Source organism: Lytechinus variegatus, chromosome 5, assembly GCF_018143015.1.
Source record: "Lytechinus variegatus isolate NC3 chromosome 5, Lvar_3.0, whole genome shotgun sequence".
Lineage (NCBI taxonomy): Eukaryota > Metazoa > Echinodermata > Echinoidea > Temnopleuroida > Toxopneustidae > Lytechinus > Lytechinus variegatus.
The window spans coordinates 173005-198728 of record NC_054744.1 but is presented as its reverse complement, the minus strand read 5'-3'; the positions used below and the strand labels follow the sequence as shown (position 1 = coordinate 198728).

At 36.4% G+C, this 25724-nt stretch overlaps 1 protein-coding gene across 1 annotated transcript; it reads right to left on the bottom strand.

Moving 5' to 3' along the window:
* Positions 1–2963: 2963 nt before the first annotated feature.
* On the bottom strand, positions 2964–15640 carry LOC121414772. Its single transcript, XM_041607829.1, has 7 exons — positions 15510–15640; positions 12390–12459; positions 7347–10920; positions 6646–6759; positions 6253–6351; positions 5311–5403; positions 2964–3796 (listed from the first exon to the last, which is right to left on the bottom strand). Exons 1-7 carry the CDS (start codon positions 15638–15640, stop codon positions 3654–3656), a joined length of 4224 nt encoding a protein of 1407 aa, XP_041463763.1. The 3' UTR covers positions 2964–3653.
* Positions 15641–25724: the final 10084 nt, after the last annotated feature.

Genomic DNA, 25724 nt, shown 5'->3' with positions numbered 1-25724 from the left:
GTTTTGACAGTGGGATTTAGATAATAAGCTTGAAGCTTACAAAATTTGTGGTGAGAGCCCCCTCCCCTGTCCCCGCAAGAAAATGAAATAAAAAAATAATAAAGGTGTACGCACGGCAGCCACGTTTATTGTGCCCCCAAGAGGGGGGGGGGGGATACCTGGAAGAGTAACTTTGTCTTCATATGGAAGAATCATTTCACCCTGAAACACAATGTCGTGCGTTTCTAAAACTCTAAGCTTACTCCTCTCTTACAGTAACTGCAGGCAGTGTTATTGAGAAGTCTGCATGATTATTACCCCCCCCCCCCTGCAGACAAATGAAGAAAAAGACTGCGTCCAAGATTAAAGACAAAAACTTACACCAACAAATGTCATACGAGGACAGAAGTGCATCTGATTAAGTGAATTTTAATGAAACAAGTAATCTATCACAATGTGAAAACATCCATTCATACACAATGTAAAAACTTCACAATGAAGTTGAAGCATGAACTGCACCAAACCTGGGTTATCCACAAAGTACTTATAAACACCAAACATGCAAAGGAACAATTGAAATGTCACATTTCATGAACTACGACCTCTTGTACATGTCCAACTCACAGTACTAAATACATACAGATTACTACAGATACTACAAATCTCAGTTCTTGAAAAATTTCCTTTCAATTTCTCATAATTTCTAGACATGCAGTGCCATATGTGACATAAGGGGAAGCATTGTATTGATGCTATGAACGATACGGAGCGCTTCATTTATCTATAATTATGAGCAAATTTTTTTGTATTAATAATTAATAATAAAATAATAATTAATAATTAATTAATAATTGTTATATTTATACCAAATGTATATTTTAAACCAAGACAAATGGTTAATTTATGTAACACATTGCATATTATGGCAATGGAAAAACTTGTTGAACCTTTGTTATGAATTGTTAATTAATAAGTTTCCTACTTCATACTTGAACAATAAACACACAAACGTATATTATACAATGGGTATACAATACTATGAAAAGGAGCAATGCTTGTAATAACATCCAGCAAAATTCTTCAACGTTCGTCATGAATTTTGATATCTGTCCTGTTTTGTATAAAAAATAAACACAGCAATCGATATTATGCAGGTAAACTTTGTTTCTCAGTTTTTTAGGTGAATTTTTCGATAAACTAGTACAGCGAGAGAAAGAGAAGGGGGTGGTGCTGACAAGGGAAGGATATGTCATGAATTTCTTCTTCTCGTGTCCAATTCCACAAATACATGAACTACAATGTAGCTGTTACACATCTAGAGCAAGTGAAACATAAGACAAGCACTTATCAAATAAATGATATCCATTCCAGTACATTTCACATTACACTTGATCTCCTGAGCAGAAGTCAACTGAATTGAATAAAAAAAAACATACTCCAGCCATGCTTACACTTACAAAAATTACGTACCTGTGCTATCATGTATATTTTTATGCATATATACACTGATTGTCTGCCAAGTATACCTGCTTTGTCCCCAGCACCAACATCATTAAAAAAAAGAAGTAAACCCCCAAAACATTAGGGGAGGCTTTAGAAGGCATTTGCTCAGGTAGGCAATAAGTCAGATTTAATTTTATACAGCCTTTTTAATAAGGCTGCTGAGAGTTAGGTGAATCAACAATGAAATACTTAATTCCAATTATTTGCAATTAAAGCTGCCTTCACAAACAAACAATCATCTATCTTACTAGACTAATGATTACATCTCCGAGTTTGAACTAGAATCAGCTAGGCATGACATTACTAGCACAACATATATTTGTATTTATATATTGTACAGTGGGTAAAATGCTCTAGTTGGAGTGAGGCTGAGAAGCTAAATTTAATCTGAATGCTGGATGCTGAATCTGGTAGTGTAATTTTTTAAAATCAATTGTGCATTTTTTTTGTGCATAATTAGGAAATGAATTATTCATAATGCGTATTTTATGCATTTGGGGGATATTTTCATAATTTCAGCCTAAACAAGTACAAAATTACATGAAAACTGTGTAATAATGAAGATTAATGTTTCCCAAATGTGAAATAAATCAATTCTTATCTATTTTTATGAGTACAGCAGATTTGCATAAAGTATTAATGTATGTAAATGTACACAAATATATGCAGCTATAGCCTTTTTAATGACATGCGCATACTAATTCAGTACTGCCGACCTAAAAGCGCATTCTTGTCTTTTACATTTGGATAAGGGGTACCAAACTCATTAGATGTCAATAATTATTCAGATCATAAAAATATCAATCTCATTCCACCTGTCGACCTGAAAACCTTTTATTATTCAATTATTTTCAATAGCAAACATACATACATACATTTTCACAAGTGTTTCATTCCTGCACCAAAAGCATTCGTTCTGGTAAATGAGGGACATAGACAATTCATTGGACAATTAAATGTTTTCTATGAAGACAGGTGCAATGCAGTATGGCATGATGGTGCTATGCATTCATAGACATCTATAGATCTTAGTACCCCCTAAAGAAGCGAAAGAGGATAGAAAAGTACGGAATACGTTTTTTTGTTGGCATGTCTGCTAATTGGCCCATAATACCCCTTAGGTAGGTCTGATAAGGACAAAAGTGGTATCAAAATCAGGGAGTAAGATTTAAGGGGAGTGAGAGCGATTGCTCTCCCAGCTCCCCTTAAATGCTTTTTGGGGAGTGATTTACAGAGCCCCTTGTAACCCCAATCTTTCTACGTGAAGAACAAATTTAGCTCCCCTAAAAATTCTCCTTGAGAGCCTCTAGGAGAGCTATTTATAGCTCCCTTGTAAATCTTAAAAGTCAGTCCCTGCAAAATGTGTGCAAGACAAGACTGCAAGGGAAAAAGTCATAAAGCGAGAATCTGAAATTGGTAGCGGTCGCGATGCAATCGCCAAAACTATGGAGGAGGGCAGTTAGGGATAAATGAAAGAGCCCCAGGGGCCTGGTGCTCACCTGATGTCATGCAATTGTCATATGTAATTGCAAATTAGTAATTACCACATGCTTCAATTGAGCAACTTTCAATCCTATGCCTCTAGTAGTATTTTATCAATAAATTTGATTGAGAGATCCTCTGACTTGCCTACCAAATGGTCACCCCTGAACAAACTGTTGCCCTGTGGGCCCTATGTACTCTTAATCCTGCCAGCAAATCTGACATCAACTACCTCTGCCCCTGCAATTGCCTGAATCACATTTCAAAAATATGTTTGCATGCATTATTTTATTCAAAATCCTCATAGCTCGATCATGAGAGGGTACTCCTCCAATGCTCCACCCACTTGATTGTAAGGGACCCTAACACAATTCATCAAAGTACCATAAAATAATTGATAACAAGCATGACCCCACAGCTAATATTTAGGTGATTAATCACTATCCGCATGCTCTGTTGCCCATGAGCCGACAGTTTTTGCAGGGACGAGCATCTGTGCAGTTATAAGCCTTCGGCTCAGGTGAGCTCATATAGAAAGACTTCACTAATTGGATTGTTGAAAACACTCAAAAGGGATTTATGAAGACTGTAAGTTTATTTTATTCTAAGCACAATCCTGAATCTATCCTAAAAGATGCATGTTAATGTTACCAGAAATGTCCCGATTAACCTGTTAGCCCATCACCTCATTAACTTATCCCAAGTCGTTTGACTCTTTCCTCTGTCAGTCGTTCGGTCTTCCGCACCTCGTTCATGACCTTGGTTGCTATGGTCCTTACATCATGTCTGAAGGCTGGAAATCTCATTTTGAATTTTCTAATTTCTGCTCTTGCTGTTGAAATCAAAGTGACATTGAAGTTATTGCAATTACTATCAATAAAGATAGATATAGCATAGATTGCCATAAATTTAAAATAAGTTAACAGGTGAGAAGCACCTGATCTAAAAAACTCCCCGATAATATCAGGGAGATTCAGTGAGGTCTAACTTGATTCTCTCAAGTTGTTAGATGTACCAACACGTTATAAAAGTATGCATGGTATTCACATGAGAAAAAGAATGATACGAACACCCGTGGAAACCTCTTCTCTGAATGATGCATACGACTTAGCAAAATAGACTACTAGCAGTATGACAAATCCTCAGGGAATACTTTTTGCCCCTTTTTCCGCTTTTCCATATTTGCTGATCCTTTTTATGTGTAAAAAGTCACATAACAAAAGGAAGCATCTGTACTACATGAGGCATTCATAATTCAGTCTCATTTATCCAGATTAAGAAGACAAAATAACTGGTAACTGCATCTAAAGACTGGGCTTGATAGAATCAAGTGAAAACTCAATTGATCTCCCTGATAATATCAAGGAGATTTTGAAGATTGGCTGTGAGAATATGATTGATATGGGGGGGGGGGTAATTTCCGAAAATCGGTGTATCTGGTATTCCCCTTTTTAAATACCGGAGTACTCGGTGAAAAAACAAATACCGCTTCAAACTACAAAATGACCTATAAGTTGTAATGAGAACAGAAAAAAAAGCCAAAACAGACAAGGTCAGGGGAAACTCAATATTTTTAAATGTATTATTATCCTAAATGGTCAGTATGACAGATGGCCCAAAAACATAACAGTGTGGCAGAGGCAAAAAAAAAGACAAGGGTCACATTCAAACTGCATTTTTCTAGTAATTATATTTCAAACCTGAAAATTACATGATCAGTGTTTTCAAACACCTAGTAGTTTGTCAATGTTTGTGTAGATCATATGTGACCGCGTATCTCAAAACCAACAAAAAGTTGCACAAACCGATTTTACACAAGGACCAAAAATATAGGACCAAAATATGTCAATTTATTTTTCTACATATTTTCTGAAAGAGCAATTCTTCTTGGATCATAAAACAAACAGGAAATATGTCTTTACTGCAGTTTTTCTAGCACACTTTGTCTTTAGGGGGTAGAGTTCCCTTTTCATTCTTGAAATTCTTTTATATCCTCTTCACTTTCAAACTCTTGATAACTTTTAAAAGGATGATGCTATTGCATCGAAAGTTGAGAATAAGCATAACTAGACTGTTTGTAATGAGTGTGTCAAATTTCAGCTTAATTTAATAATACCTTCACAGTGATTGCTGTGGAGATTTGTATTCTGCTTTTTGTCCCATGCACCGCACGGAGCGCCCCTGGTTGAGATTTTGCATTTGAATAGACCCCAAACTTCAAAGCCCCTTTTCTAAGTAAATACTTTTTTTAGAATGGGTACTTTCTTTTCATTATTTTGATGGGTATGATGGTTGTTTTGAGATGCAGGGTCACATATTTAAAATATAGCAGATAGTCAAACTTACATGGAAGTTTTGTTTGAGTTGATGTGAAATATTCTTTGAAGAACTCTTTTAGTTGAGCCGTTTCCCCAGACTCCCATCTCGTGTACCTCCGTTCTAAAATGTTGAGAGAATAATTATAGACAATGAAGAATATTCATAGACTATTGTTTTTTTGGAATATCAAGATAACTTCAAAATAGAAAGCATGGGATTAGTAGTCATGTTTCAGGAGAATGTATATACACACGAACTCTATTTTGGCGAATGGGGAATTATTAATGGTCTTTCACACAATCAGAGGCTTGATAACCTCACTCAAGAATTGGTGTGTTTAAGGTGCTACATTCCTGGTAAGTTAATTCACATCACATCAATTCAATGACAAGAAATAAAATCTGCATGTGAATAATTGCCAGTTAGGGCTCCCAGCATTTCAAAAAGACGATCTGTGATGAAGTCTTAAAAATTCAATAATAGTTATTTCAACCTCATTTCCAGCTATAAATGTTTTCTATATGTTGAAGTTAACTATTTGCAGTACAAAAGACTTGTACTGCAGTCAAAGAGATTACACTATCAAAGGGTCATAGCATTTTATCCTATAGATGTTATTTTGATATTTTTGATATTTTGGGCCAATTATAAATTTCCCTGACATTTCTTTGATGTCAGTATAGCAGGGACAAAGAAAACTGTTACAGCAAGTTGTACCAAATACATATATAATCAACAATTTCATAAAAGGACAGAGAGAATCCTGATTAGAAGGACTGGACACTGCAGGGAGACCTGTAATAAACAAAACATACAGAAATTCATACATCCATGTTTATTCATTGCAAATTAAACTGTATTAAAGATCAATGTCTCTAAAACATATTTTTTCTTTAGCACAAGGAGGAATAAACTAGTAAACAATTAGTTACACTATTGATATACAGGGATTGTTTTAATATGCAGTACCTCTTGATGAATCTTCCTGACGATTGAGGGGTACCAGGGTAGGATTTTTCCTAGGAGGACAAAGAGGTCCAGGGGCTGATACACCACCAGATGATCCAGCTGAAATAAACAATACAGAAACAGAAAGTTATATTTTCACATTGCAGGTAATTCACTTAATGCCATTTATAACAGATTCTGACTGAGACTTATAAATCATAAAAACACATTTATTCCAAGAAAATGTAAAAAACAAACTTAGGTATATTATGATGACGATGTTAGAATATCAATTGCTAGTACCTTTATACTTCTCATACCAAAATGAAATTTACTGAATGTGCAGGAGGTTCTAAAAAGTGAATATTTTAAGATGATTATGTCTAATTGAAGTGAAAAAAAAACATATAATACCTCCATCATTACATCGTGATGAATTTTGAGGATCAAGGCGTTCCTTAGTGGGACTCTGTGGGACTCTAGGAGGAGAAAGAGGTCCAAGGGTTGGTACACCAACAGATGATCCGGCTGAAATGACCAATACAGAAATACAGAGCTACAAATGAGACATAACAATCATATAGACAGATTTTTCTAGGATTTTTCTAGTAATAGGATGAGGATGGCAGAATATTAACCCTAATCCTATTGGGATATTTCAATCACTTCAGTCCATCATTGATCGCGCAATCGCGCCGAAATTTGGCATGCACATAGCGCCGAAATTTGGCATGCACATAGCCTGTGATGTTAACTCTTAGATTGTGTAGTTAAATTTTTCAAAAATCTATTCATAAGGCTAAATAAGCATTAATTATGCATAATTATGCATGAATTCTAATAAACAGAAATAACTGGTTTTTGGTCTAGATACTCCTTGTAATGTTGCAGACAAATAATCATGACAAAAAATTGCTATCAAAATTAATTTCTTATGTATTTTATTGTTTTTTTCAATTTCTTATGTATTTTTTTTGTTTTTTCGACTTTATTATTTATCTTGTTTTTTTATGGATATTGTCGGTGACATAAGAGTCACAAAAAGTACATTTTTAATTCATTTCATCAATTAAAATGAAAAATAGACAATTATGAAAAAAACATCTGCAACTCACCTTCATCAATGTCCATCAGGCGCCGTCCAACAACAGTCAGAGCTTTTACTGCCAATGGGGCTTGGTAGATATTCTTATTCGTTTCCTCTGAATGACCAAGATGCTTGTATATGTAACCCCTATCCATTTCAGGGACATCCATCAGTGAAAAAATTGTGCTCACTCTGTGTCGATTTTTGGTTGCCGTCATGTTTTCTGGTTCTGTCAGTTTGAGTTGTTGACAAACGCTATTGACGGCATGCCAGCCAGATACGTGGTCATTAGAAGCCCCTGTACTTGGAAACATGAAACGGTTTGTGGGAGATATTCCAACCTCCCGCCTAATCTCTTCATCAGCAAGGATATGCATCGCTTCATGAGTGTCTTCAGGAAAGAGGACTGATACCAAATGCTTCACTCCCTTTCCACTTTGGTAGGCAATCTTCAGCTTGCTGGCCAGTGCCTTGTCTATTTCATCCAAACCACCAATCTGGCACTTGTCTAGCCAAGCACCTTTGTCAGCATCTTCCCACTCTTTCAGTAACAACCGGCTGGGCTCCCCACCCCTTCTAGCGTTGAATAAAGTGAGTCTGCAAGTTACATTGTTACGTAGGCTCGTATAAAGATGTAAATCTGGGAAGGCATATCTTTCACTGACAAGCTGTTTGATTTGAGCAGCAGTGTAGTCTCGAACTCTACGAATATCATCGTCATTTGGAGCTGACTCTGGTCTCCTAAGTTTTTCCTGTCTGCCTTGCTGGAGGGCATACATGGCATCTCCAAAGATCATGTTGTAATTGAGCTCTAATACGGAAAGAAACTTATCAATCTCTCCTGCTTTCATATCACCCTCGTCATCATCTTCGATCAGATACAAGCCTTTCAAGATTTTGCTAGATGCCTTCAATAGATAGTACAATCCCAGCTTGAGGCCAGCTTTCAGTGATCTTCCATCTTTAAGTGAGTCTGAATCTTCAACTGTTGTGCATGTGTTAATGGCTTCCTCAAGATGGCCGAAATTATTTCGTTTAAATAAATCTGCAATATTCCCATCATCTGTAGGTAATTTCCCAAGGGTTTGCTCACTCTCTTTCATGTGCAAATACAAATTTGCCAGTCGTCTCATATCCGACATTACAGATTTTCTTACTTCTGCGTGTTTACTTTGTTTTCTCTTCTCTTTCATCCACAGCCTTCTACCAATTTTCAACAAGACAGGATCCGTTGTGCAAAGTTGGCTGGATCGGTTGCCCTTTCGAAATCTTGATACTATGTTTGTAACAAAATCAGTATCTTGAGCTAAGATTTCCTCATGCCTAAGCATGCTGACAGGCAAGCCAGCTCCATGAATTGCGGACTCACTTTCCTTTGCACACTTTCGCATGTGTCTGGTAATGTACGTTCTTGCAAAAAATCCAGTGCATATCGCACACATTACAGGCTCTGAACCTTTTTTTGACAAGCGCTCCCTCTTGTAGGCAGGAGATTCCTTCTTGGCCTCAAGTTTATTTTGAAGTAGGATTCCTTCTTTCCTCATCTTTCTTATCTCCGCAACTCTATGCTTCTTGGGTAGTTGCATTGCAATTTTCACTCGCTCGTGATCTCCATGCTTCTTTTGTATGTGATCAGATAGTTTAGAAAACATCTGCCCACAAAAGATACAATACCTATGTGGTTTCCTGTATCTTGTTTGCTTATTTGTTCTTGCATGATTAGTCACTTTGTGCTCATCTTTCTTCTCTGATGGCTGATTTCCATGATCTGATGTTCTGATCTGATTACTCGGGAAAAGAGTATGGTGACGGTCTTCTGTTTTGATGGGTTTCAAATCAAATAACTTGTTTTCGGCTTGCGATATCTGCAAAACTTTTTTGTTGTTGTTGTTGTTGTAATCTCTGAATTTTCTCTTACAAGGAATGGGTTCATCATCACTATCATAATCTGATTCATCTGTTTCAGGGATTCTATCTAAAGGAGCCCACTCATCACCTGAATCAGAAGCAGACTCAGAACTGCTTGATGAGTCGGATACTGAGCTACATTGGATAGGTGACTGCAATGTACTTGATGCCACCTTTTGGTCAGTAGGCGACTGTTTTTTACTTGATGCCAGCTCTTTGTTAGTGGGAGACTCTCGAGTACTTGATGCCAGCTCTTTGTTGGTGGGAGACTCTCGAATACTTGATGCCAGCGCTTGGTCGGTGGGAGACTCTTGAGTACTTGATGCCAGCCCTTTGTTGATGGGAGACTCTCGAGTACTTGATGCCAGCCCTTTGTTGGTGGGAGACTCTCGAACACTTGATGCCAGCGCTTGGTCGGTGGGAGACTCTCTAGTCCTTGATGCCAGCTCTTTGTTGGTGGGAGACTCTCTAGTCCTTGATGCCAGCTCTTTGTTGGTGGGAGACTCTCGAGTACTTGATGCCAGCGCTTGGTCGGTGGGAGACTCTCGAGTACTTGATGCCAGCTCTTTGTTGGTGGGAGACTCTCGAGTACTTGATGCCAGCCCTTTGTTGGTGGGAGACTCTCGAGTACTTGATGCCAGCCCTTTGTTAGTGGGAGACTCTCGAATACTTGATGCCAGGGCTTGGTAGGTGGGAGACTCTCTAGTTCTTGATGCCAGCTCTTTGTTGGTGGGAGACTCTCGAGTACTTGATGCCAGCGCTTGGTTGGGGGGAGACTCTCGAGTACTTGATGCCAGCTCTTTGTTGGTGGGAGACTCTCGAGTACTTGATGCCAGCTGTTTGTTGGTGGGAGACTCTCGAGTACTTGATGCCAGCGCTTGGTTGGGGGGAGACTCTCGAGTACTTGATGCCAGCTCTTTGTTGGTGGGAGACTCTCTAGTCCTTGATGCCAGCTCTTTGTTGGTGGGAGACTCTTGAGTACTTGATGCCAGCTCTTTGTTGGTGGGAGACTCTCGAATACTTGATGCCAGCGCTTGGTCGGTGGGAGACTCTCGAGTAGTTAATGCCAGCTCTTTGTTGGTGGGAGACTCTCGAGTACTTGATGCCAGCTCTTTGTTGGTGGGAGACTCTCTAGTACTTGATGCCAGCTCTTTGTTGGTGGGAGACTCTCGAGTACTTGATGCCAGCTCTTTGTTGGTGGGAGACTCTCGAGTACTTGATGCCAGCTCTTTGTTGGGGGGAGACTCTCGAGTACTTGATGCCAGCTCTTTGTTGGTGGGAGACTCTCGAGTACTTGATGCCAGCTCTTTGTTGGGGGGAGACTCTCGAGTACTTGATGCCAGCTCTTTGTTGGTGGGAGACTCTCTAGTCCTTGATGCCAGCTCTTTGTTGGTGGGAGACTCTCGAGTACTTGATGCCAGCTCTTTGTTTTTGGGAGACTCTCGAATACTTGATGCCAGCGCTTGGTCGGTGGGAGACTCTCGAGTAGTTAATGCCAGCTCTTTGTTGGTGGGAGACTCTCGAGTACTTGATGCCAGCTCTTTGTTGGTGGGAGATTCTCTAGTACTTGATGCCAGCTCTTTGTTGGTGGGAGACTCTCTAGTACTTGATGCCAGCTCTTTGTTGGTGGGAGACTCTCGAGTACTTGATGCCAGCACTTGGATGGTGGGAGACTCTCGAGTACTTGATGCCAGCTTTTGGTTGGTAGGTATAAATGGAGTATAAAAACAACGATATTATGGTTGTTATTATGTAGACAAATATCACTTACACATGAATTAAAAATAAAAAATCTGGAAATATTTGACTGCTGTGTTGTGCTGTTTGCGCTTACAATATTCTGCCCCGCGAATCAGCGGGGCGTGCACAGAGAGTTCCTGGTTGTATGTACAGGTGATTTGAATTCACATTGATTTTGTGTGTGGACAGTGCACTGTTCGAAAAAAACGACCTGCTCCGTTTTTTTGTTTTGTTTTTTGTTTTGCAATAATTCAGCCATTTCTAGGTCAATTTTTATTTAAACAAACTATGAACATATATCTATTGTGGAAAAACTGTATGATGCATGTGGATAGTTTTGCTGCAGCTCACAAAGTAATTAAATATCTGAAGCGCCATCTCTCCCGAAACTAATCTTTACGTTTAAAGCCCAAATATAATTTTGGTAAAGATTTCAAAATGAGAATTATACGGGATGTTTATCATGACATAATACAAGCATTTGGAGACCATAGCATAATTTTTATGTATTGACTCCTTTTGAAAATTTGAATTTGACCGTTAAATTGTATTTAGCGCCCTCTCTCGATAACAGTAATATGTTTATTATTGGGCGTATGCTAGATTGTTTTCGAGATTTGACCACAGAATGATAAAAAGGTATACACAAAAATTGAATTCTGAAATTTTCATCCACTTTTGAGCATGAGAAGGTGTTCTTTATCAAGAAAGAATATTTCGGTTAAAACTCGGGTCCCCCAAAACTGTATATCTTAAACACATTTTACATGTAGGTAATAGCTTGACCAAAACTCATTTATTTTTCACACCATTTTTTTGTGCACTATATGCATGCTATTATCATTATTTCATTTAGATTTGAAGACAAATTTTGGAGAAGAAAATATTCACTTTTACCAAAACTTTTCTTGACCTTTAAGGTTGGGTTTACTTTTTTATAGAATTTTGCTGCTTGGTTCCACATTCTTATGTACATGTGTAAATTGTCTTAAAACAATTTCATTTCTCAATTTCATTGTTCTTTTGTGAATAATATTGTTTTGTATCTTATAACTTTATGCTCCTGGAACCCTCTGCAGAAAAGCTGCATCATGTAGGTGCAGCTGAGCAGGGCAATCCAGCCATACATTGTCATTTAATTGTATATATATGGAAAATAAATACAAATACAAAACACATTACAGAGAAAATGAAAATTAAATTTTGTTTTTCTGCTGGGTTAGCAATTAAAAACAAAAATGAACCTCAAAATTTTTACCATAAGCAGTCTTCAACTTATTTTTTGTTTGTTTGGAGCTGGCAGTTGTTGGAAACGGTGGGAAATGGAGATAAAAGGAGCTGCTAGGGCATAGGGTTAAGAGAAAAAATACTAGACAAGACAAAAATACACATAATTTACAAGTAGCTTCATGTACATATTTACCTGTTTCCATGGTTCCTCCCCCTTTTTAAATCCATAATCATACAAAAGCTCTGTGCCACATAGAACTTGGCTGTTGAAAAAGGAAACAGTCCAGTGTGATCAGTTAAGTGTTTGCAATTTGTCCATCCGTGACACAAAATATAATTTGTCATAAAATTACTATAAAGATTTTTGATACCCTCTAATAAAAAGTAACTTTCATGTTTTGAAAGATCCTTGTACACAAATCTTATTCTTATGAGGGAAAATTTAAGCAAATTTTAGTAAACCACAGCAAAAATTTCAGCTTTTACAGTACCGGTAATTTATCAAATCTTTGCTTCTTCTACGGGTGCTGAAGTTTAAAATTGCTCGGACTAAACCATTTATCAGCAGTGTTTTAAAAAGTTGGCACCTTACAAACATTTCTATCTGTGCATAAAGTGTTTCACATATCAAAGAAAATCAAGAGCTTGCTTTGAAACCATACTTGACTAATTGGAAATTCCATCTATCTTGACTTACATTAGAAATTATAGCAATCATACAATAATATTTTTTTACATAAAAATATCAAGAGTATTGAAAACTCAGCTCCTAATTACTATCTCCCACTTTACTTTGGGAGAGCGATCATTCCATTGATTTTCATTTAAATGAGTAACCATGACATCCAAATTGCAGTTTGTCAATTGATAAAAAAAAAAAATTACCATAGGACTTGTCACTTTGGAAACCAATAACTTTTCAAATTCTCATTCAATATAGATTTGGTTTCAGTTTATAAAAATATGATTTTTTACCTGTATCTTTGAGAAAGTCCCATTCTATTTGTTTCAGTGATCACAAATAAATGCAGGTATTTGCAGCAAATGTGCAAATTCTCTTTAGTCCACCTTTTTTTTAAAGAATGAGGCCTGTTAAGCATACAAGTAATAATCAATTCAACTTCTCGTGTTTAACTGCAGATGGTGATAATGAAAGTTGCTGCTATTGTTTCATAAATGTTGTTGTCTGTTGTCGCCAGTTTCAATATTATAGCATCATGAGCACATTTATAATCTTTTCCAAGATGACTTGGGAAATTTGCTGTAAAAAAATGTTATTTCTTTGTGATCACTGTATCAAATCAGATAGGACTTGTGCCAAGATACAGGTAAATAGTCATAATTTCTAAAAATCTGAAGACACAACTTTTTCGATCGATATACTCAGATACAGGTATTGGTTGCTAAAGTCCGGTAGTAATTTTTTTTTGGGGGGGGGGGGGGGGGAAAAACTCTATGTCTATTTTCATTATTTCCAGTAATATCCTAAACAATAAATCATCAAGTAACTAGTCAAATATTATATTTTATTCATGATTTATTATCATCTATTTTTAAAAATGTTTACATTTTAGCAACAAACGGTTCTGGAAATAAATTTTGCTTTGTCAAGCATGTGAATCTGCTATAAGGCAACGATTGATAAAAGTAGACAGGACTAGTCCATGGAAGACTAAGACTACCTTCCTCTCATATTAACACAAACTCAAGAAGAAAGAATTTGGTGATATAGGAATTGATTTCAAAGCATACAATTCTTATCATGTACACTCTCATGTTTCCCTATAGAACTCAACATTCTAACCCGTAAAACTCAAGGGCAAGGTAATAATGTAAATTGAAGAGATTATAATTGTGATGATTCTCGCTCTTCAGTTGAATCTGAGAAAAAAATAACACATTTTTCAATAAATTATATGCAGTAAAATAAGACAATAATGTACTACAATTGTTCCAAAACTACCGTCTTATCCATTAACCCTTTGAGCGCTGATGAGTCAATTTTGCACATTCGTACAATTAGATTGAACAATTGTAATAATTAGTTCACTCTGTCATATTTCTTTTGAGAAGCTGGCAATTAATTTTTCTGCTGAGGGGTTTTTTAGTTTTAGGAATTCTAGAGCCCATAATTTTGAAATATTCAGCAAAAATATGATTTTCATATTTATATATTGAATTAATAATCATATTAATTCGTAATATATTGAATTTTGATTTTCAAATAGTTTTGAAGAGTTTTTTCGTAATTTTGAGGACATTTCAAGATGAAAATTTATCATTGAAAAAGTCATATTTTCAAATTATTATATGAATTATTAATATTTTCCATATTCCAACAAATTTAGTTATCTCAATTTATGACCTAATCTTGTAGAATGATATCATAGGAACCTAAAACTGAAAGTTTTATTGTTTTATTTCATTAAGTTTTTAAAATATTTGCGTCATAAGCCATGAATTTCCGCGTAGTCCCACATGTGCATAATTTTGCCGTATTTTGCAAAATTTTGCCATTTTTATTAGCCTTATTTTTGTTATAAAATTTAACATAATCATCCAATTTCATATTTTTATTGTTTATATCTTCAAATTAAATATGTTTCATCATTTAAGCATAGTTTCGTTGCCCTAATTAATCCTCAATTAAAGAAAAACATGAAAATTGGTCATTGGGCCACTTTTCTGGCCCTTAGCAGTGTACGGGTTAAGGAACATATAGTACATAAGTGCTAGTTTGAACCAAGGGAAAAGGCATTCAAGATTTAAGGTAAATACCAAATCAACAATCGTCATCATTATTCACTGAAAATCAAATCAGCGCACAAAGGGTTAAACCGCTTTAAAATTTAAGGACAAAATAACGTTCTACTTCAACATTCATTAAAAAAATATCTCAGGATGTATAAAGAATAGCACTTTCAATGTGTAAACATTCAATCCAATGTAAATGGTTTTCCAGTAGCATGCTTAACAACAAATGACTGGGGTTAGCTCTTCATGTTGTTTCCTTTAGCCTTTCTGTGATCACATTGACCTGTCCTGTCTCATTTGCCAGACTTCGTATTAAGTTTAAAGAAATAAATACAAATGAAAAAATGAAGGTTAAGATGAACTACGTACAGACCTCTCAACTCATGAAACTGAAAAAGAACTGTGTGGTACAATATCAAATAGGAGATCTCTTTCAAAATGGTCACAAAACTCTCTCAGAATGGCCTAAAATTAATATTCTTTATGCCAAATTCCTAATGGTTGGGAGGTCTGTAAAATACATATTATCTATATACATTCCTGGTCTTCTACTACTAACCTTATGCTAAATATGCACAAATGAGGCACATTTTGAATTGCTATGACCTTCACCCTGCAGTTCCTCTCAGCATTTGTTTCTGCATGGTTCAGAAGCCTCCCAAGCCTTGAATTCTCCTCACTTGCATCCATGCTGTATTTGAATGAATAAGAAGGAAAATAATTAATGACTTGAACCATTCCGTCAGATATAAATTGAAATAATATCTAAAACTTATGAGCACAAATAAATTTGTGCAAACAAGTGGAACGCCTCTGGCAGTCTCGCCTGCATTACGCAATTCAATATAGCAGCAGTGCTGACTTTGATGGTCAAAGTTCATTAACACTAAATGATCTTTCACGTTGAACATGTGACCTGCCACTCATACAAAATTAACAGCAATACTTCGTAGTCTTTTGTCCAAGTTTCATGAAATAGGCCCTTATACTTTTAAAGTATATTTCCCCCCAAAAAAGCTTACCCATGGTTCAGGTTCATTGACCCTAGATGACCTTTGACCTAGATCATGTGACCAGGAAACTCATGCAAGATGATCAGTGATACTTGGTTACCCTTCTGTCCAAGTTTCATGAACTAGGTCCATACTACCCAAGTTATGAGGACATTTAAAAAATAAACTAAGGATTATTCTAAGTTCGTTGACCCTTAATGACCTTTGACCTTCATCATGTGACCTGGAAACTCACGCAGGATGATCAGTGATACTTGGTTACCCTTATGTCCAAGTTTCATGAACTAGGTCCATACTACCCAAGTTATGAGGACATTTAAAACATAAACTAAGGATTATTCTAAGTTCGTTGACCCTTAATGACCTTTGACCTTGATCATGTGACCTGGAAACTCACGCAGGATGATCAGTGATACTTGGTTACCCTTATGTCCAAGTTTCATGAACTAGGTCCATATACTTCCCAAGTTATGATGAAATTTCAAAAAAAATTGTGCATATTCTAAGTTCGTTGACCCTAAATGACCTTTGACCTTGATCATGTGACCTGGAAACTCACGCAGGATGATCAGTGATACTTGGTTACCCTTATGTCCAAGTTTCATGAACTAGGTCTACATACTTCTGAAGTTATGATGACATTTCAAAAACTTAACCTTGGTTAAGATTTCAATGCTGATTTCCCAAACATGGCCAAAGTTCATTGACCCTAGATGACCTTTGACCTTTATAATGTGACATGAAAATAATGCAGGATGATCAGTAATAGTTGGTTACCCTTATGTCCAAGTTTCATGAACTAGGTCCATATACTTCCTAAGTTATGATGACATTTCAAAACCTTAACCTTGGTTAAGATTTCATTGTTGACACCGTCGCTGCCGCCGTCGGAAAAGCGGCGCCTATAGTCTCGCTCTGCTATGCGAGACAATATACAGATCTATTTTATATGTAGCAAAATACCTTGGTGTTTATGTGACTGTATGTGATTATAGTCAGGATATAAATTAAATAGAGTGCAGATGGAAGCACAAGCAACCCTTCAAAGTATTCCTAATATTGATTTTGAATGAGATGCTGTTTTATTTTTGTTTACATTTCTTTTCATTTTGATGTCCCCTTGTATTACAAAAAATATATAAGCGTTATTGAACAAAAATGTATATTTGCATATTTCGCTAGCGACAAAAAAAGTGCACTTGCACCATAGCGCTGTGTATGCACTAACATCAACATGCGTGTACTATGAATGGCCTCCCACCTATACGCGAATGCGCTGTTTTCGTCTTTCGCTGTGTGTATGCACTAACATCAACCTGCATGTACTATTGATGGCCTTCCGCCTTCCCTACGAATGCGCTGTTTTCGTGTAGCTTGCAAGGGTAAATTTTGGTGGTTTTTCTGACGCAAGAATACTCGCTAACTTTAGTGCGAAGTATATATGCTTTTCTAGCTATGGACAATAATGCCTGAGCTGAGAACTGAAGTTTACCGCTTTCCTGAAGCGCGCATTTCCGACTTTCGGATCTCGATCCGGGAAGGAAAAAAAAACGTGGAAAATGTAGATTGGTGTTTGAGGGAAAAAATTGGAATTCCGCGTAAATTCGAAGATTTCACAGCCCATAACCCAATAAAAAGATAGAATTCACATAGCATAAATGATGTAGGAGGTTACAATTTATAATTCACATTTTGAAAACCTCATTTTTTACAATTTTTGGGGAAAAATTAGCTAATTAGCATATAAAAGGTCCAAGATTGTAAAACGTCAAATTTTTGGATAGCTTAGTAACTCGGCGTTCCACAAATATATGGTTTATTAGGGTTTTGAACATCATAAGTGATTGTTTTGGGCCATGCTTCTACCCCCTCCATTTTGGCAATTAATACCATACTTGGTACCTTAAGCTTTTAACTCATGTGAGCTACAATGTGATAGTGAGAACTGAGCAAAACATGTAGGATAATATATTACTTCCGGATATGTAAGATTGGGTCTGCTATGAAACCTACCATAGTTTCTTTCCTTTCCAGGTGAATTCATATCTGAAGACACTTTCTATTTGTTCTTCCCTTCTTTCAAGTTCTTCTTCTGTAATCAGATGCCCTTCATATTCAGCTATAAATTCACCTCTTGTAATATCCCTTGTAGCAACTACACCACGACCTGATGATGAGAAATGTTAATTCCAAAAGATTAAATATGACTTTATTAATAAGAGTTTGATGCCTTTTGATCGATTTATAGGCAAGCATTAAGATAATGGGGATGGGCGCGGGTAAGATTCCTGAAATGGGTCATTCCATGCCAATTCACCCAATAAAAGTGCCATTTTGGACCTTACCCTCTCAGAATTTGTTCAAATTCGACACACATAAAATTTAACATTTGCTTTCCATGAAACAAAAAAAAATTAGTTGAAACGGCCCATCGGTTTTTGAGCCCTGGCCCGCCCTTTTTGTTTTGTTTTGGCAAAAAGGGGAGTGACCTTCAACTTTCAACGGCACATTGCGCCTGAACCGGTTGACCAATTTTTATTTTAAATGATATTTACAAATTTACTGTTGGCCCTACATATTGATATTGGTGTTGGTAATGTGTGTACAAGTCTCAATGATACATGAATACTTTCAAACTAAAGTTACATTACAATCAATTAAAATACTACATATCTCATGTTGATACTTCAAAGATCTGTAGGGTATATCTAGTATGGGACAGTAGAGCTGACTAGGAAGCACACTCATTGTTATTTCCGTCAAAACTACAGCTTTCTTGTGAGTTGTATGTAGGCCAATTGCACCCCAATCAAAAGGGCTAAGCAAATATAGTCTACATATATTATTCATTTTGTTTAATGTTTCCTGTAATACCTGATAGGTTGAGTTTCCCTTTTTTATTTGATTTCAATGTAATTTTAGTTTGGGGGTATTCATGTATAATGGAGACTTGTACACACATTAACACCAATATCAATATGTGGGGCCAACAGTAAATTTGTAAATATAATTTAAAAGAGCTTTTTAGATGAAGAAATAAAATATCATCCTAGATCTTTACATATTATGTTGATATTATATTGACGATTAACTTACATAAAAATCAAGTTAAAAAATTATTCGGCCGGGGGTCAAAATCAAGGTCAAAGCAAAGGTCAAGGGGTAATTTAAAGTGCTATGACCTGAATCTGAATCTGTGAAGTTCCTGGTCCTGATCCTCAAGTGGATATTGATGACCAATAAGAACGTTAGCGATCGAGAGAGCTCAATATTTTTAGTACATTTTGGAGTTGAGTCCCACCACTTTACAATTGGCTGGAGGGACTATAGTAATTATTCCTTTCATGACAGTATCCCAAATAAACTGTGGGATACTGTCATGAGAGGAATAATTACTAGGTCACACCCATTTTTACCAAAACAAAACAAAAAGGGCAGGCCATAGTGCAAAAACCAATGGACCGTTTACATTATTTTTTGGGGGGTTCTTGGGATTAAGTAAATGTAAATTTTATGTATGCCAAATTTGAGCAAATTCTGAGACGGTAAGGAAAACCCATTGGGTGAATCCAGATGGAATGACCCAAATGTATCTTGAGTAGATATGAAGTTACCTACCACTCATTGCTTTTCCAATTTCAATGTAGATTGCTCCAGAAAATTTATCAAAATATTTTTGCTGGAAATTGGAATCCCTCAAGTGTATTGCATAGACTTAGATCTAATTTACATAAACATGAGTTCCAACAACCACAATTCAAAAAGGTTTTGATTTTACTTTACTTCTGCTTTTTTTTTCCAATTCCAGTATTCCAGTTATTGTTTAGCTTGAGGCTGAGAATGGCTCACTCTATAGAAATGAGCAAGAACCAAGTCCAAGGTCTACTCAAGCGTAGGTCTTGGCATTTTAAAGTTTTTTACTTTTATGCTTAAAAGTAACTTGATTTGTTTCAATTGGATAACTATGCAAATTTAATGTGAAAATATCCCTGGGTCAATTACCTTTTAGAACATTTATGATTTGTCACTTATTCTAAATTATCTATCTTCTGGGGTGTAATTGTCGTTCGGGGGGGGGGGGGGGGTTTCCTGGGGATATTTGTCCTAGGGGTAATTACCCTTGGTGTAATTGTCTGAGCAATGCAGACGGTAATTGTTTTCTTAGAGTAGTCATCCTCTAACCATGAGTTAGCTATTAGAAATCGTCTGAAAGTTCTATCAATGAACTTAACACTTCCTTGTCTAATAATCTTTTCCAGGGTTGTATTGATCTACAAATATGAATATTGAAAACCATCCATCTTCTTATGGGCAAGTCCAAGAAAAGGTCACCCTGGAAGGCAAAATTTAATCTTTAATTTAAGAAGTTATCTTTGGTGGAATAAGAAAGCCCAAATGTGGAATTTTAAAATTTCATTAAGAAAAATTTGATAATATGCATATTTATGCTAATTTGGGGCACCTAATTTGCATAATCAGTAAAATGGGCGTTACGTATGGGACAATTATAAAAACTCATAGAAAATGAACACAAAACTTCTGAGATTCAGTCATAGGTGGGACATGGACCCCCTTACATCTTATTACTTTTGGCAGAAAAAAGTGGTGTCATCTAATTAATTATGCAAATTAGGTCTTGTCCAAGGATGGAATGTCCCATACGTAACATTTTGAGGATGTTTTTTTAAGTTATTTCTCATAATACAATACTTGTATTGCTGCATCTCTGGGAAGTTCTAATTTATTAAGTATGAAAATGTTATACCACAAAAAGTTTCAAAAATGGAGTTTACTTTTTAATTAAAAGTTAATTAAAAAATTGTTACGTATGGGACAACATGTTACGTATGGGACATTTACACATAATGTCAATGGGGAGATTTATGTACATGTACAAAGTGAATGGAGAAAAACAAATTTGAAGAGTGCTCTAAAAACTGATTATTTACCTTTTCTTTAGTTTTTAAACACTGATTTGTTATGAATACTGATTAATGAATACAAATGAAGCCAAAAAAAAATGTGAAAATGGAAAAATATGAAAATATAAAAACAATAGAAATACATAAAACCATGAAAAACATGGAATAAAAAGGTTGAAATGGCTAATTTCCCCTTCAGTGATATCAAATATGTCTCAGTAGAACATTTAAAAAGAACGAAACTCTTTTGTTATTTCCATATTTTAAATTATTTCAATTTTTTTAATTATGGGGAAAATTGTGTACGTTCTCTATGGGGACAAAATGTCCCATACGTAACTGTCCCATACGTAACATGTCATTAATTTGTTTAATTAGAGTCTGTAATTAGAGGGATTTGGCTTATGACATGAAACTTGCCATAAATATACTATAGTATTGAGACTTCTATCACACTAAGTTTCAAGTTGTCAAGTGAAATACTTTCAGAGAATTCTCAACTTGAAACTAATGTATTAAAAATTGTCTTTTCTCTGCGTCCCATACGTAACGGCGCATCTTTTCGCTCTAAAAGGTCAAGATCAAGGTCATATGTCACAATTTTTTGCATGATTATTCTTCTCCTAGATGTCTACCATCATGAGGGTATTCAATCTAATCAAAGTCATTTAACACTATTTTTCAGGTCATTAAAGCCTCTGAAATGTCCCATACGTAACGCGCGCGAATTCTTGGACTTGCCCTTATGCCATACAATATATGACCCTCGTTGTTGACAATTGTTGCAATTTTGCTCTGTGGAGTGATGCGATCATTTCGTCATTCGAATTTTGATATAGCGATCTCTGTACCGCAATCCATTCGTACATCAATGCTCTGCTTTCGATGATTTGAAGTCAACAATCTATTTATTTGTTTTATATAAATAGATTCAACAAATAATTGTGTATTTCAAGAGATTTATTGCTCCAAACATCAGAATCTAAACAAAATTGTGAAAACTGCACAAATTATTGTGACCCCATCATACATTGAGCTATCCATAGCTAGACTAGATCTATGTTACGTAGCACCCAAGGCATACAATTCCCTAACTTAAGCCCCCTGAAGATTATTGCTCTTGCACTTTTCTCTGCAAGGAACATACAAATTGTGGAAAATGCTGATGACAGAGCTAAAGAAAATCTAACCTTTTTCCTTGTTCACCCATTTTTGTTGGATCCAGTCTGGGTCCTGGCCACAACTAATGTAGTGCTTCGCTACCTCCTCTGGCTTTCTTCTTTTCATCTGCAAAAATGAGAAGTAAATCTATTGATATTACTTAATAGCATTAAGATTATTGATCTACATTAAGTTATTTGACTACCGGTATAGATCTAACATCTAGACTAGATCTAGGGGCCTAACAGTTTAAAAGTAGATCACACTGATAAACAACTGGTTAGATCTTTTATTCCTCTTTGTCCTATTAGTATTATGTTAGACTTCTATTATTCTAAAAATTGTTGTTTAGAAAAGTTACTATTTAGTTTAGGTTTATCAGTGTGGTCTATTGTAATTCACTCGGATTAATACTAGTAAATCTAGACTCTAGTAACTTTTTGTCCAGTTATTGGGTGTCCGGACACTCCATTTTAACAGCCATTTGAAAAGGTTTACAATCAAATTCTTCGTTGTTTTTTAGCACAAAATGGGAAACAATATTGTGGAGATCAAATATTGATGATGAAAAGCACAATTCAACGTAGGCCTAGATCTATAGATTTTGGCTTAATCCAAAGACAAAAAACAGGGCTTCAATTTTGTTAAGACAAGTGTCCGGACACCCAACCCCCCATCCTAGGACTAGTCTAGGCCCCTAGACAAAGTCTAGATCTAGGCCTACAGTTAGCCTATCTAACTTAGACCTAGAATCTATTATAAAACTAACCTAGTTTATAGCTTGGAGGGCCTGCCGCTTGGAGGAAATTTTTGCACCAATAACGGCCGCGGAGCTACATTTCATTTTCAGATCTAACAGTTAGTCCTAACTGTTAGGACTAGATCTAATGAAGAGAAGTCTCGGCAGCTTCTTCTTCTTCTTCTTCGGTTGGTTTCCTCCAGTCTGGAGAACTGCAAATGGTGCAGAGGAGTTGTTCTACATGATGACAGGATCAGATGGGGGTAGGCCTAGTACACAGAACAGGGTTTACGTGACAGTGACATTCGTACGTTTAACATGTAGATCTAGATCTTAGTCAAATACAAAACTGAGAGAGGAGTTGTGAAAAGAGGACTGAGGAGTTGTGAAAAGCATGCACTCAACACGGCAATGAAGGCTTAGGCTAGCCAAAGAAAATTTCAATGTGTGCTCAACTTTTAAAAGAAAAGAGGAAAAATAAGGCAGACAAAATCAGAAATACAAATCGTATGGTAAGAGTGCCCAAGACTCTGCGCAGTGCCCATGTCTGCGCACTCACGTAAATGCACAATTTTCATACTTTCATAGAACAAAATATCAAACTGATACCAATTTTCAATCTTGACCGCAGCAATCCATTTTGATACCAAAAACTACAAAAATATTTGATTAAAAATGAGTATCAGCAAGTTTCAATTTGCTACCCTGAAAATTTCAATAATTGTCAAAAAAGAAATGTCCGAAACTTCACTGCATTTGATTTGCGTGCAAAATGAGCTAGTGCGCAGACATGGGCACCAATCATTTTTGCTACACAAAGTGACAAGCCCGTCTGAAAATCGTAGAAAAACATTGTTCTTGTAAATAATTTCTTGAATTTTTTTGTTTCATTGATCATTAGAATATAGAGAATGGAATGACATTGATGACTCTCAAAATAATATTTTACTTTGTAATAAAATCGAGATCAAATTTTAGGTGCGCAGACTTAGGCACTCCCTTCATATTACAAATCATGACTGATAACGTGAGTCCAGATCGACAATAGTTTTGTGTTAGCCTAGGCCTACCGGTATGCACAGTGATCACTGACTTACCTTTAAGTTGCTAGAAATATATCCAAAACTTAAAGTTCTTCTTCTACTTCTTAGTGAGTACAGTCCACCATCTGTCGTACTCTTTACAATTTCAGGAAACTTTCAGGAAAGTTTCAGGAAACTTTCAAGAAACTTTCCACTCACGGGCGGAAGGCGTCGTGTTCGGTCGGCTGCACTGGTTTTAGGCGCGACGCAGCTCCTCGACCTCATCACCTGCACCGGCCGCGCCGCGCCGGGGCAGCCGGGCCAGGCCGGCCGCCTAGTGCAGCGCCCATATGCTAGGCCGTGCTAGGCGCTGCCGAGGCCTGCGCGCGCGGTAATTTGTGCTTTTCGCTGTTCCCGTGCACACTACATGTTCACGTTGCAAACGCTTATCATTGTAACAGCGAAATCTTCGTAGAAGATATAAAAGTAAAATATATAGAGATTTTCGAAAAAGGAGGGGCACTATTAGGATTAAAAGCATTCATGTTTTGTACAGTTTATATATTGTGGTGTAGTTTTGGGATAACGTAGGTGGTGGATTGAGTTACATTTTCATTGATAGATAATGTTGATATATACCCCATTTTACAAAGATTGTCAGCATATACATCAATTCGCCTTAACAACCAGTTATCCTCCAAACGGTATATACACACAGTTTTGTGCATGATTGTAATGTCAGAGTACTGCTGGGTAGATTTGGCCCAAAGTTCGTAGGAAGTAAAAAGGAATACTGCCCTCTGCTGGAATAGATTTTGAGCATTTCGTTGAACCCCCGTCATTGAGAATTTTAGCTTTAAAACGTAAGGGCGAATCCAAATATTCCCCTTTGGGTCGAGTTCGCCCTTCCGTTGATTATTAACCCTAAAGCTTCTCCTTAAGTAGGATTTAGATACATATATATATATATATATATATATATATATATACAGTATATATATATATATATATATATGATATATATTGCTGAACATCAAAATGCCTAAACAGATAAAAAAAGAAAAAAGCAATAATAAAGCAAATTTTTCAATATCAATGTTACGGCAAGACAAGTGATGCGCAGCGTTTTGATAAATAGTACCCGGGTATATTGGAGTTTCGGTGAACTGGATACACATTTTTTGAAGTGCCGTGCCCATGATTCTGAAAAGTTCACTCAGTTACACTTCAGAAAGCGACAATGCATGGAAGTAAAAACTGCAGCTGCATTGGCCTGGCTGTCTGGCTACTATGCAGGCATGGATGGGAGCGATTTCATGTTGGGAGTCGTTCCGTACTTGGCAGTTTTCGGCAGTTGCGAGAGCAATTTGAAAGCGCACAAGAGCGGAATCGCTCCCATCTATTTTCAACACTGCTAGAAGACTCTAGAATGATCTCAGTGAAATTAACAATGTAAACAAGAGAATCCTATTGTCATTTTCCTCTGCTAGCAGTCTCTATTTTCTGCTATTGTACATTTCAGAATTACCAAGCATTACTCAGCCTCATTTAACAAAGCTTATTCTGGAATATTCTTGTTATGCAATGATCTTTCTTAGAGAAAAAAATAAATGACTGTATATAGCTACTTTCTCTTACAATTATATATAACAGATCACGATATGAAGTCATTTGTTGAGCGGGGCTGGGTTGAGCACCAACATAGCTAATACATGCACGCCTATGGGAATCGCAAGTTGTAGGAAAAGTGCATAAAATTACACTTCTGAGATATTTCAACGAAAATCTGTAGAAAGTGAAGAACCATCAGACCATATCATATCGCTTAAAAATTGTTACAAGAAATTTTGAAATGACGAAATATAACACAAAAATTGGTGACCAAATCGTAAAGTTTGGGAACCACTCGATGTTTTG